Source organism: Cottoperca gobio, unplaced genomic scaffold (assembly GCF_900634415.1).
Source record: "Cottoperca gobio unplaced genomic scaffold, fCotGob3.1 fCotGob3_289arrow_ctg1, whole genome shotgun sequence".
Lineage (NCBI taxonomy): Eukaryota > Metazoa > Chordata > Actinopteri > Perciformes > Bovichtidae > Cottoperca > Cottoperca gobio.
In genome coordinates, this window is record NW_021166898.1 from 29,915 (window position 1) to 45,000 (window position 15,086).

Below are 15,086 nucleotides of genomic sequence, written 5' to 3' on the forward strand. Positions count from 1 at the left end.
TCTTTCTGTTGTTTTTGTCTCGGCATTAACCAGGTGAATGAGTTTTCATCCTTTCAGCATCGTCCAGCTGCTCTTTGTGTTGTGCTGAATTCAGCAGTCTGCTATTTCTGCTCGCGGTTCATCTGTTGATCCTTCGACAGACGATGGAGTAAATAACAATTACTCAAGTGATAAATAGTGGTGTATTTATGGCGTTCACCTGGGGGAAAGGAAATGGAGAGCGAGTAAATGATGACAAGACTTTCCTCTTTCTTCCTCCACTCTGACCCATTTTCCAGGCAGCGGTCCTGAGGCGCTTCTGTCTCTGACGGCGTTAACGAGCCCCCACCATGAACCTGCGTGGTGGCGGCAACCTGTCAGAGCTGATGCTTAAAACCATCAGAGCCGTAACTCTGGAGTCCAACACTTGGTCCCCACGTGGATTCGAGGAAAGCACCCTGAGAATCAAAAACGTGACAAACTCAGGGTGTCGTGGTGGTAATGACGCCGTGCTTAACGGCATCGACGTGCAGTTAGGGAACTGGTCGTCCCGTAACATCGGGGGAGTTTACGGCGAGGAGGGTGTCAGGATTTACGCCTCTCAGTGTCAAGACATGGCGGCGGAGAAGAACTGGGCGGCGCTGCTGATTCTAGTCATCATCGCCGTCACAGTCATGGGGAACATCCTGGTGATCCTGGCGGTGTCCCTGGAGAAGAAGCTGCAGAACGCCACTAACTACTTCCTGATGTCTCTGGCGGTCGCCGACATGCTCCTAGGCATCCTGGTCATGCCGGTCTCCATGGTGACCATTCTGTACGGTAAGCTTTGAGTGACACTGAAATTGAGTTGACATTTGGTGTGTTGCTCACAGGCACACAGCTCGTCCCCACAGCGTGTTGGATGTTGTGTGACTGCACAAGCCTGCCTGCATGTTCAAGTCTCAGCATGAAGAACACAAAGCACATGAATTTACTTTCAAAGCAATAATTCACACACAAAACGACCATTTTTATTTCAATGACTCCCCCGTGTGACCTTGAATTCTCTCCTGCCTCCACGGTGAAAAAAGAATCCAAAATGCGAGAGAAGCTTTGATAAAGTGAAGTGAACGAAGCCGTTTAACAGCAGAAACATCTGTTTACAAACTCAAACAAGCTTTGAGTGGAGTAGTGACACACCACTGGATACATGAGTCTTCATTACTCTTGTGGGAGAGTTTGTAAACACATGTTATTCATGTCATAACATCTAATAACTTGTTATAACGTTAAAACAAGGCTAATACAATGTGTGGCCGTTTTGGGCTTCCGTAGATAAAATTGTTTTCTGTCTTTGGATTCTTGGTTCACCGTGGAGAGAAACTGATCACAGAGGATCATTTAGTGGGTGCAGTATTCCTTTAATACTTAATGCTCTGTTGACATCAGGTGTTTGAGTTGTGTTGTGGCCTCCAGTGGTTTCCACCTGACGGTGCTCAGCATCGTTGTGTTTGTTTGGAGCTTCGATGGACAAAGTGGAGAAACCGTTGCATGTACTGAGATGAATGAAAGGGACGATAACTGAGACAGGAAGGTTCAAGAAGAATGGTTCAGATTTCATCCAGTGACAGCAGGCGGTCAAATACGTCTCAAGCAAGACCTTGAGTTAAGATTATTTAACCTTTAACTACTTTTGCTGAGGTCAACCTGTAATGATGACGTCTTCAGACTGTACAATGAGTTAATAATAAACCAGATGTTTGACGCGTTGCCTCGGGCAACAATCTGCCTTCTGGGTATAAACATGTTCTGCACTCTGCCTTTGCATAAGAAATATAAAGTATAATATATTATATATAACCTTTATTTAATCAGCTAATCTCTTTGCAAAACAGACCGGAGTACAGCAGACGGCACCAAATATATTCAAAGTTTAAAGGTTAAAATGGGGACGAGACGTTCATGTTTTAAAATCTGCTTTTATTTATTCGATTCATCAGGTAGAAATGAGTGAAAGTTAAGTGTTTAGCGGAAACTACAGTTAAACAGGTTTTACATTAGAGCAGAGAAGTATTTACTGAGCACAACATTAACCTGGTCAACGTCTTACATCACATTTCATCCCAACAAGTGGCCTCGCTGGGGTTCACCATCTTAGCTTTGCATGTTAGCGTGCTAGCATGTGTTGATTATCAGTAAACACAAGTCATTATTCCTTCAGGTATTGTACACATGTATGGCACTGTATGAAAAGTCACAGCAATCCATCGGAACAAATAAAAAGTCGAGCTCATGGTGTCGCTCCCGGTCAGGAAGATATCTGCACAGTATTTGGTGCCAATCCATCAGGTAGCTTTAACTTAACTTTAACTTACATGAATATCTATCTATCAACCGGCTGATACATGTTTAAAGTCTGACTTTACTGTCAGGGACAATAACTCTCTGACCTGCAGCACTTCTCTGTCCAGTCTGATCACTGCTGTCACTGCCCTGGTGCTTCAGGATGCTGATTAATGCATTTCTCCTCTGTTCCCAATACCTTTCTGTTTATTTGTCACACACACACACACACACACACACACACACACACACACACACACACACACACACACACACACACACACACACCACACACACACACACACACACACACACACACACACACACACACACACACACACACACACACACACACACACACACACACACACACACACACACACACACACACACACACACACACACACACACACACACACACACACACACACACACACCACACACACACACACACACACACACACACACACACACACACACACACACACACACCTTCTCTGTCCTTTACTCTTGCCCATTCCCAGCTGATCCTCGCTCTCCTGCCTCCCTGAGCTTCCCTCTGCGTCTCTGGAAATGTCATGAGCCGCTGCTCACATAAGGAGCTTTAAGCCCCGAGTAGCAAATTCATTTGCATGAAGCGAGCAGCGGTAAATTAGTCAGATGGAAGAGCGCTTCCCCAAAAAACGACCTCCAGTGCTTATTACTCGCCCTCCCGCTCTTTAATGAGAAGACAAAAGAAGTCATTAAACACGCCGACACCAAACACACGGTGCAGTTATTTCCGCGTGTTGCTGCATGGTGACAGCGTTTCACTTTCTTCTTCTGACTCGGAGAGAAAACACAGGATGGTTTCATGGTGAGAAGCAAAGAGAGAGATGGTGGCCATGAGAGGTTATAGAGCAAACCCAGAGACGAGGTGAACGGTTGTTAATGAGGCCACAGATCCGTTTGTGGTTGAGGTCATGGCTGCGAAGATTAAACTATTATTAGTGAAGTCACACGTGGTCATTTCAATAACGCCCAGATGGGACGATACCTTACAACATAGTATGAAACCATGAATAAGGATAAAGCCATTGCTTTAAAAGCGCGTGCCCGTTGGTGATCAACACTTGTGCACATTGTCAGGTCCAGTTTGTCTCAAGCTTTGCCAGTAACCACTGAGACATTTCTCCAAATGTCAGACATGCCTTGCTTCACTCTGGTATTGTAATGACCCGCTTTAATCTTCTTTTTAACTTCCATCTTTGTGGGTAGTGCTAGCTCAATCCCAGGACCCGCAGTTTACTTTTGACTGCCCGCTCCCACCTGCAGCAGAGATCAAACCGCTCGCTGCTGAGAGATTCCCACTGCAGTCCTTTACCTTTAGAGCTCAGTGAGAATAAAGCACAAGGCCTGTCCAGTCCGATGTAGAATACCTGCTGGTGGAGGCTCGGTGCCTTATCAGTGTTTCTGGGCCAACAATAAGAACAGTGGACATGCAGCGGATCAGAAGAAGATGTAACTCTGAGCCCTCTTTGAAACTGTAGTTACCTGTAATCACAATTTTCTTGAGTGCCCAAGAACAAAATGTCCTCTTTAGAGAAGAAATACGTTGGTGCACCACTTTGTTATTAAATATCTACCATGTGATGGATTCTCATAGACTTCCGTACAACCAGAGGAGTCGCCCCCTACTGGAGGTTACAGAGAATGCAGCTTTAAGGCTCTTCTGCTTCGGCTTCACGTCTCAGACTCAAGGTTTCCTCCTGCAGATCTGAAGTCAGGGGAATATTGAGCTCGTCAAATATGGACCAGCTTATCAGTTTTGTGTTTGTCTCGTCAGGTGGTCCAGTGATGATTCAGAGGTCCAGTTTATTCTACAATCTATTTGGCTAAAACAAACATTTCAAGTGTCTTGGGAAATTTGGGATTAACCTAACTACTGTGTGGACACTGTGAACAAAGAGGTTTATCCCTCACTGCTACACATGACACTACAACTGGCAAATACCGTTTCCTACTGTGACGTTTTGGTTTCTTTCTCCAGTCCTCGCTTTGTTTCTGCTGTGCATTCCCCGGGGACGAGCTGTCAAACTAAAGCTGACAGACTGATGCGCTTCCTCACATGACAAAATCCTCCAGACACTCTTTTCTGTGGTTTAAAGAGCTTGAATAACTTAAGGTTTCACTCAACTAGAACTTGCACCCATGATAATTGAAGATGTACATTTGAAGGCTTCTATTACCATCTGAACGTGATTGGCTTCTTTTAACAGATGGTTTCTGAATATTTTGGTGATTTCTTTGCAGGAATTAAACAGCCACGATTTCCCCAAAGACATTGATGGCACTTTGAAATACAATCTGTCATTTTAAGGGGAAGGCTCACTGCAGACTGACTCAGGTCAGCATACAGCAGACTCCAACATAATCTTTGCAGTTTGTCACATTTGTCAGTGGCTGAGCAGCTTTGGAGGCAGAAATAATCTCCCTCAGTTGAGTTACATTTAGTGTGAAACGTTTAGGAACTTCAGAACTTGCAGAATCCTTCAGAGAGAAACTTTATTGGCAAACTTGAATTGTAAACAAGAACTCACAAATAGAAATGGTGTTGCTTTTGTTCTTTAATCATTGAAAAGTCAGTTCCAATATAATTCCTCCAAAAACCTTCATGTGCGTTGGTTTAAAATCACTTCTGTTCCATTGGGCTCTGAAAAACAGACAAAAAGTGGAAACACTGTCGCCAAAGCAACAATTACTGATTACAGTACGAATGTAAAGATTTCAAAGCGCCAGAGTTAGAGCTTCATCAGACAACTGATCTTAAAGGACAGGTTCACAGTTAATCTTAAAACAGTTGCACATGTAAACATCAGAACAGTGTTTATAATATGCTTCCAATGCACTGCGACATCTGAAGTGAGTGTTCATGTCTTCCAGTTACAGACGTGTTCCCTGCAGCTCGACAAGGAAACATCCTAAAGTCTCATGTTACATTACATTACAGTTCATTTAGCTTACGCTTTTGTCCAAAGCAACGTACAAAAAGTGCAAACAATCCTGGAGATACAACTCCGAACAGCAAGAATCTTGTAAGTACAATAGCTTCAAATACAATCGTGAATCAGTGAACACTGTCTTCAAATAAGCCAGTTTGAAGTGCAACATACAGAAACAATAGAATACAAATTCAACTATTAGCTATAAATAAGCCAAACCAATACAAGTGCAACATACAAAGAACAGTTCATTTCTTTTGTGCAGTCGAAACAGATGGGTTTTCAGTCTGCGACGGAAGGTGTGAAGACTGTCTGCTGTCCTGTCATCATGTTAACTTGTTTTGCACAGAACAAACCCAAACTCATCTTTTAAAGGTTCAATGTGTAAGATGTGCCAGAATTTAAACTTAAATCATTAAAACATGAACTAACATTATGAACAGAGTGTGAAGAGGTCACAGTGTTGATGTTAAAGATGTCTGTGTGTTGCAGAGATGTCTCCTGGAGTTAGCATGCTAACAGCTAGCTGCGCTGCGTCCAGGCTGTAATACCACGTGTTCCTCTAGAGGTGATAGTGAGTCAGTGCAGTCTGCTCAGGACAGAGAGAAGAAGAGCTTTCACAAGAGCTTGTCAACTGTTGATCCTTGTCTGGTTTATAGTTTGTGTCCTCCCTGCCGCCGGGTAAAGTAAGGTAGAGGCCAAATGTAAAGATTATAAGAAGTTATATTTATAGTTCTAAGTTATTTTCTTTTTTTAAATAACTTTTAAAGTGTTCGTTCAGCCCCACAAAATCAGCAAGAACTTGTATTTTAAGGAGTCCGTGAAGCATCCTGTCTCAACAGTCGTCACGTCTTCGAGGAAACTCTGGAGACCGTCATGTTTTTAGGAAAAAGTACCGCTTTGGTCCAGACTGAAATATCTCAACAACTAATGGATGGATTTCGTAAAATAATTAGATTTCTGCACCAGTAATCTGTGTTCATGATGTTATTCCTAATCCTTTAAAAAGGATTTATTTCTTAAATCCCATCAGATCGCTGCTGCAGATGTGAAATTAGCAGATCTCCACGTGTCTTACTTCGTCAGTGACCTTCAGTCCAACCATTTTACGTTACACAACTCAGCCCGATTGATTGATCTGGAGGAGAATACAAACACCTTAAGTGGTTTAAGCTCGCTGGACATAAGTGCATCAGTTTGTCGTGCGCTTGCACACCTCACACACTCAGAACGAACCTCCGGACAGGCTTTTGTAATGCAGTTGCTCGGTGATCAATGCGTCTGGCTCTGTCGGCCTTTTGGTTCTTTGGTCTCCAGAGGCAACCGTGAAAACCCGAGGACCAATGGGAGCGCAGTATTCCAGTCCAGCTCCGATCCCCTGATCCAGTCCCACCTGCTCTTTAGAGACACAGAAATAACTCATGCTGATGTTTCTGAATTTCAGCTTCATTTCCTCCTCTCTGCTGTGGTTACCGTCTTCCCTCGCTCCGTCCTTATGTTTCCTCTCAGACAGACACAATTCTCAGGTTTTGTCCTCTTTCTGTGGACGGGCAGCTGTGTGGGATGAGATTTACTAAAAAGATTAAGCTCTGTTTCTTCTCTGTGATTCACTCTTTAAACAAATCCACATGTCTTCTGATTCAAAGCGAGCACTGCCTCTGAATCCTGTGCTGGTTCAGTTATTCACAAACAAGTAATGTGTTTCTATGTGCTCTCTAGATCAGCCGTATGTCAGTTCTCTGGATCTTCTATCGACGTTGAGCCACTGTGGTCTTTGCTACTCAGGGAACTACGAGCACAGTAACAGCATAATGATTGATTGATATATTGCAGAGCCGTCCCGAGACATTGAAACCCCAAATCTGACATGACACACTTTAAAAAACTCAGTTTCTGGAAGACTATCTGAAAAACTGTCATGAAATCTGAAGACACACATATTATATATAAATACAAATAATAAGTGTGTGACCAGCTACACCACCTGGGTAAATCTAAATCCAGGAATCATTAGGTACACCGAGCTGAAACTAATGCAGCGTATACCAGCCCTGCAATAAACCAGATTTAACAACATCACCAAATATTTTCACTTCTGGATGTGAGGCATGCCAACCGTTGTTTTTCTCTTTTTATATAAATAAACCCACTTAGTTCATTGAGGGGGGGGGTGTTAGTGAAGGTGCAGTTCATTGTGTAGGTTTTTGTGTCGAGGAGCCACAGAGGGAAATGTTTTTTAAGAGAAATAAATAAAAAGAGGGGGCAGAGAGTTTTCCCGGCTTGATTTATTTGTCACATAAATTTCATACTTCCGCAGTTATTTTAACCCAAATCACAATCTTTTCCTAAACCTAAAGTAGTTTCCTGTGATGGAAGTTTTTTTAGAAAAGTGTTGATGGAAGCAACGGAAGTGGACACGTGTTGCTGGACACTCGCCTGTAAAATGAAAATCACTTTTGTAAGATATCACACGTTGTGAGGATGTTGATATGCTGCAGCGTGGCCGACTCTACGTCCTCTACAGTATTTATTTCACCATCTATACTGGTACAAAAACATTTCAGATGAATACAATTCTATCAGCTCAGATCTTACTCTTATGGAGCTTGTCCTTATTGCACTTTGAGTTTAATTAGCAAGACACTCCAGGGATCAGCAAACACAGCCAGCGGCCGCGCTGGACTTCCTGCCTGCAGGGCCGTTACAGATAAAGTGATTACACGATGACATGATTGTGAGACACGTGGATCAACAGCTGAGAAGAAGCAGAAAAGGTTAAATAACGAAGGAAATCCTGCTTTCTGCTGCTCTGCAGTGAAATCCGTCTGACAGGCTCAGTTTAGGCTTTAATAATCTCAGCTCACATTTTACCCTGAGAAGTAGGGCGGGCGTAACAGGAAGTCTTACGCAACAGTGGAGACGTCCTCAGACGCTGGTGTCTCGGCCGCTTGACGAGGCAGTCACCCTGAGCTAAAATAACTTCTAATTCCTCGCTCGGTAGAAGAAAGGATGACGAAGGGATGTGGGCAGAGAGAGAGATGCAGAGTCCCGAGTGTTGCGCTCAACTGCATGAGATAGAAGAGATTTTGTCTTTTTGTGTCTCTGAGCTGCAGAGTGGAGCACAAAGCAGCCCGAGCACAATACAGACACAGAGCTGCAGGAGCAGGCAGGCGTTCAAATGATCAGCCTTCTCCTCTCTCGCATGACCAGACGGAACAAAATGACACAGATGCAAACAAAAGAGCAACGCCATTATCAGGCTCTGCTGGCCAGATGTGAGACAGCAGGGCAAAAGGTCACCGTGTGGAAGGGAAATGCCAGAATAAGGAGGGGGGGGGGGGTGAGTGCATGCTCGGAAGTCGATTTATAGCAAATTCAATAACGTGTTATATAATACACACTTTGGAAGAAGGGCAGCAGATTGGTTCAGTGATAAAGAAAAGTTCCACTGACCTTTATCCAGACAGAACATGGTTTAGTTTGATAAAACAATAGTGTTTTTGCATAAAGACTGATAGATAGTGACAGAGAGATTAGTGCCGATAGTTAAGACCCCAAGAAAATCTCTTTACAAAAGAAGTCCAACATAATTAACAGTCAAGTCAAGTCAAGAAGAAAGGAAAAAAATACTTTATTCTTTTGTAAACAATAAATCTTCTGACCATTCACCACGAATGATGGAAAACAAGGAAACTTACTTTGCGTTCTTTTTCTTTCATCCTTATAGTACGTACTGCAGCTGCCCTACAAAGCATGTACTGTTGCATGCAGTATGTTTACAATTAGGACAAACTACTTCGTCATAGAGCTAAGGATTGTGGGTCAGAAAACCTGCTGGTTTGCACTTTGCAAAATGTGACCGGTTGCAGTAGGACATCTTGCATTTGACATACTTTGTATCGAGACATACTGAATCTGGTTTACTAAGTAGTGACGTAGTGTAAAGCACATCATAACCAGTAGGGGGAGCGTGTGACAGAGATGCTTTTATCAGGATGGAAATGTGGCTCGTAGTTTAAATTCCATCTGCAATCAGGTGCACGATGTATTATACATGTTGTACGTTTCCTGAAATGATGTTTTACGTGTTACGAGTCCTGAAGTTCTCCTCAAGAAAGTTTTGCCCCTTTAAAAACCATTAAGCTTTATTTTCAGTCATTCTTACTTTATTTACTATAAATGCTGTTTTCTAAACCTCCACTCTCAGGATGCAGAGATACTAAAACCATAATACATCTCTCTTCTTTATTGAAATGTTATCTTATTTTTGGTGAATAAAGCAGAATTTGAAAAGAAAAAAGGCGTCAGAAACTTTTCAGGCTACAATGTGAAGAAATTAAATATAAAAGGTATTTCTGAGGTTTGGCATGATATAGAAACCATTTACAATAAGAGTGCAGACAACTGTAAAATGTCTTATATTATTATTATATTTAGTATAACATCATAAAAAGGTAGCAGTGTTGGAACTAAAACTGAGAAAATTAAATGTAAAAAATGATGAATTTCATTAAGAAGTTTTATAACAATATGTGGGTTAATAAGTCTGTGCACATCTAAAACCATCCAAACATCCATTCATCGTCTACCGCTTATCCGGGATCGGGTCGCGGGGGCAGCAATTCCAGTAAGGAACACCAATCTTCCCTTCTCCGGGCCACATCCTCCAGCTCCGACTGGGGGATCCTGAGGCGTTCCCAGGCCAGTGAGGAGATATAATCTCTCCACCGAGTCCTGGGTCTTCCTCGGGGTCTCCTCCCAGCTGGACGTGCCTGGAACACCTCCCTAGGGAGGCGCCCAGGTGGCATCCTTACTAGATGCCCGAACCACTTCAACTGGCTCCTTTCAACGTAATGGCTGAGCTTCTCACCCTATCTCTAAGGGAGACGCCAGCCACCCGTCTGAGAAAACCCATTTCGGCCGCTTATACCCGTGATCTCGTTCTTTCGGTCATGACCCAGCCTTCATGACCATAGGTGAGGGTAGGAACGAAGATCGACCGGTAGATTGAGAGCTTTGCCTTCTGGCTCAGCTCTCTTTTCGTCACAACGGTGCGGTAAAGTGACTGTAATACCGCCCCCGCTGCTCCGATTCTCCGGCCAATCTCTCGCTCCATTGTCCCCTCACTCGCAAACAAGACCCCGAGGTACTTGAACTCCTTCACTTGGGGTAATGGCTCATTCCCTACCCGGAGTAGACAATCCACCGGTTTCCTGTTGAGAGCCATGGCCTCAGATTTGGAGGTGCTGATCCTCATCCCAACCGCTTCACACTCGGCTGCGAACCGATCCAGTGACTGTTGAAGGTCACAGACCGATGATGCCATAAGGACCACATCATCTGCAAAGAGCAGCGATGAGATCCTCAGGTCACCGAACTGCAACCCCTCTCCTCCACGACTACGCCTCGATATCCTATCCATGAAAATCACGAACAGGATTGGTGATAAAGTGCAGCCCTGGCGGAGGCCAACATTCATGGGAAACGAGTCCGACTTACTGCCGAGTATCCGGACACAACTCTCGCTTTGGGCGTACAGGGATTGGATGGCCCTCAAAAGTGACCCCCTCACCCCATACTCCCGCAGCACCTCCCACAGTATCACCCGGGGGACCCGGTCATACGCCTTCTCCAGATCCACAAAACACATGTAGACCGGATGGGCGTACTCCCAGGCCCCCCCCAGGATCCTTGCGAGAGTGAAGAGTTGGTCCGTTGTTCCACGACCAGGACGGAATCCGCATTGTTCCTCTTCAATCAGAGGTTCGACTACCGGCCAAACCCTCCTTTCCAGTACCTTGGAGTAGACTTTACCAGGGAGGCTGAGAAGTGTGATATCCCTGTAGTTGGCACACACTCTCTGGTCCCCCTTTTTAAATAGGGGAACCACCACCCCGGTCTGCCAACCCCTAGGCACTGTCCCAGACTTCCACGCAATGTTGACGAGGCGTGTCAACCAAGACAGCCCCTCAACACCCAAAGCCTTCAGCATTTCTGGACGGATCTCATCAACCCCTGCGGCTTTGCCACTGTGGAGTTGTTTGACTACCTCAGTGACTTCCATCAGGGAAATTGACGATGATCCCCCATCATCTTCCAGCTCTGCCTCAACCATAGAGGGCGTGTTAGTCGGATTCAGGAGTTCCTCAAAGTGCTCCTTCCAGCGGCCGATAACCTTCTCAGTTGAAGTCAGCAGGGTCCCACCCTTGCTGCACACAGCTTGGATGGTTCCTCGCTTCCCCCTCCTGAGGTGCCGGATGGTTTTCCAGAAGCACCTTGGTGCCGACCGAAAGTCCTTCTCCATAGCTTCTCCGAACTTCTCCCACACCCGCTGCTTTGCCTCTGACACGGCAGAAGCTGCCGCCCTTCTAGTCCTTCGATACCCTGCAACTGTTTCCGGAGTCCTCCCGGATAACATAACCTGGAAGGACTCCTTCTTCAGTCCACCGGGGTCCACCATGGTGTTCGAGGGTTACCGCCCCTTGAGGCACCTAAGACCTTGAGACCACAGCTCATCACCGCAGCTTCAGCAATAGAGGTTTTGAACATCGCCCACTCAGGTTCAATGCCCCCAACCTCCACAGGGATGGCTGAAAAGCTCCGCCGGAGGTGTGAGTTAAAGATCCCCAGGACAGGGGCTTCCTCCAGACGTTCCCAGTTCACCCGCACTACCCGTTTGGGTTTACCAGGTCTGTCCAGAGTCTTCCCCCACCCCTTGATCCAACTCACCACCAGATGGTGATCAGTCGACAGCTCCACCCCTCTCTTCACCCGAGTGTCCAAAACATGCGGCCTCAGGTCAGATGATACGATTACGAAATCGATCATTGACCTTTGGCCTAGGGTGCTCTGGTACCATGTGCACTTATGAGCATCCTTATGTTCGAACATGGTGTTTGTTATGGCCATTCCATGGCTAGCACAGAAGTCCAACAACAAACGACCGTTCGGGTTTAGATCAGGGAGGCCCTTCCTCCCAATCACGCCTCTCCAGGTGTCTCCATCGTTTCCCACGTGTGCGTTGAAGTCTCCCAACAAGACTACGGAGTCCCCTACTGGAGCCCCCTGCAGGGCTCCATTCAGGGTCTCCAAGAAGGCCGAATACTCAGAACTGCGGTTTGGGGCATAGGCACAAACAACAGTCAGAGTTTTCCCCCCCATAACCCGAAGGCGTAGGGAGGCGACCCTCTCGTCCACCGGGATAAACTCCAACGTAGCGGCGCTCAGCCGGGGGCTAGGGAGTATCCCCACCCCGGCCCGACGCCTCACACCTTGGGCAACTCCGGAGAAGAATAGAGTCCAACCCCTATCCAGGAGTACGGTTCCAGAGCCAAGACTGTGCGTGGAGGTAAGCCCCACCAGATCCAACTGGTAGCGATCCACCTCTCGCACTAGTTCCGGCTCCTTCCCCCACAGAGAGGTGACGTTCCACGTCCGCAGAGCCAGCCTCTGCTGCCCGGGTCTGGTCCGCCGAGGTCCCTGACCATCACTGCCACCCATGTGACAGCGCACCCGACCCCAGCGGTTTTTCCCATGAGTGGTGGGCCCACAGGATGGATGGATGGGAGGCACCACGTAGCTTCTTCGGGCTGTGCCCGACCGGGCTCCGTGGCAAACCCGGCCACCAGGCGCTCGCTGTCGGGCCCTCCCTCTGGGCCTGGCTCCAGACGGGGGCCCCGGGCTTCCTCCGGGCAGGGTCTCTCCTTTCCTTTCCCTTTCTTTCATGAAGTCGTTTTTGAACCATTCTTAGTCTGGCCCCTCACCTGAGACCAATTTGCCGTGGGAGACCCTACCAGGAGCACTAGGCTCCAGATAACACAGCTCTCAGGTTCATAGGGACACACAAACCTCTCCACCACGATAAGGTGATGGTTCCCAGAGAGGCATCTAAAACAATATCTGAAATTACTTTCATTATTAAATCACCATCTTTGTTTATCCAGGGCATGTTTAGCTTAGCTTAGCACAAAGACTGGAAGCAGGGGGAAACTGCTAGCATTGCTCCATCACAAGAGGAAAAAACATCTCGTCTACGAGGTTCGGTTGCCAGGTTTGCAAACTGGAAAGGGATCAACCAACTCATTAAAGAATAACAATAATAATCTATGCAGATACTTTTGGTTTTATTTTGTAATGTAATCTGAAAAGTATTGTAGTCAATAGTAGAAGACTTTCTCATCCCTGGCTGTCGATAGTTAAACTTTTCTTCTTCCTCCTGAGAGCAGCATGTAATTACTGTAGAATAATTAGGGCTTATGATGACACACTGCTTTGGCACGCTGTAATTTGGATCGAGCACATTGGGCTCGTTCTCCGGGGACCAAACTCACTTTTCTATCCAAACCCCGTCAGCTACGTCCTCACATGGACGCCCATCCAAGCAATGTTCTGGAAGTGTGTTGAACTGTGTGTGTGTAGGGGTTCACTGTGTGTGGAGGGTCACACCATGTTTGTAGGGCACACCGTGTGTGTAGGGCTAATTCTTAACATATTGTTAAATAACTGTCTCTGTATTTGATTATTATTTATTGAAATGTACAAATATTGTAAATGCAGTAACATAAATGTAAAAATATATGTAAGCACATTGCTCTGTGTTATTATTACATAAATCCGTAATAAATCAGTAAACATTTCGCTGTGTGAACACATACGCCTGTAAACACACTGAGTACATTTCTACTCATACAAAGTAGTTTATATAATTAACTCAAAATAACAATATGAGTTGTCTCAGTTCACAACTATACTGGTCAAGTTCTGGGTGAAGTTGATGAGGTGATGCTGCTCGGCCTTGAACACACCAAGTGGATCCCTCGGACACAATATCACACACCATCCTCATCCATTGATCATGTTCTGAAAATAACAACAAACACAAAACAAAATGCAAGCACAATTATTAAATTGCACACATATTACACTGTGCTTATTTATGTTTGAAATACACTTTATTATATTTTTAATTCAGGTTTTAAAAAATGCTTACCTATTTGTTTTCTGGCCGGATGTCTGACACCGTTTTCCCTTGGTCAGTCCTATATGTCTGGCTTTAGGTCTTGCGCTGTAGCAATCCGTAAAACAGCGTGGAGGTTGTCATCGGTGATGCGTGATCTGTGATTGGTCTTGTTTAGATTCATTATTGAAAACATCTGTTCGCAGAGGTATGTGCTCCCAAACATGGACAGAACACGGGCAGCATGAAGTCAGAGCTGTGGCATCAAAACGGGGGGTAGTTGATGGTAAAATTCCTTGATTGCAGCATCCTGAAACTTTTATCTCAGGCCACTATTACTTTGAAGATCTATTAACTCCATCTGAAGGAGATGGGGCGCACTGTCGACGTCGGTGGTGAAAGGATTGGCAAAGATGGAAAAGCCCAGAAACTGAGGCTGAGATGGTCTGACAGACAGGAAAGTGGGTAAGATTGTCCTGCCCCATGATTTCCATGGGGCAGTTTACGCTGGAAAGCTGTGATCATGTCGGACATCTGCGTGATGACTTGTTTGCGGCCCTGCAGCCTCTGATTCAGTTGGGCGAGATGCTCCGCTGTGTCACACAACATACCAAAATCACACAGCCAGTTTGGATCTGACAGTTCAGGCAAGGGTTTTCCTTTACTTTGCATGAAAAGAGCAATTTCTTCCCTAAGCTCAAAAAATCGTTTGAGGACCGCGCTCCTACTCAGCCACCTTACTTCTGTATGGTACGGCACATCTCCATGCTCCGTGCCCACCTCCTTCAAAAACAGCTGGAACTGGTGGTGATTCAGGCCACGCGCCCGAATGAAGTTTACAGTTTTCA

At 45.6% G+C, this 15,086-nt stretch overlaps 1 protein-coding gene across 1 annotated transcript in view; it reads left to right on the top strand.

Moving 5' to 3' along the window:
• The first annotated feature begins 329 nt into the window (after positions 1–329).
• Positions 330–15,086, top strand: part of LOC115005260 (5-hydroxytryptamine receptor 2A-like) — a 45,941-nt gene continuing 31,184 nt past the window's right edge. The window contains exon 1 of the mRNA XM_029427056.1: positions 330–798. Within this exon, the coding sequence (XP_029282916.1) occupies positions 330–798 (469 nt within the window). The remainder of the gene's footprint in view (positions 799–15,086) is intronic.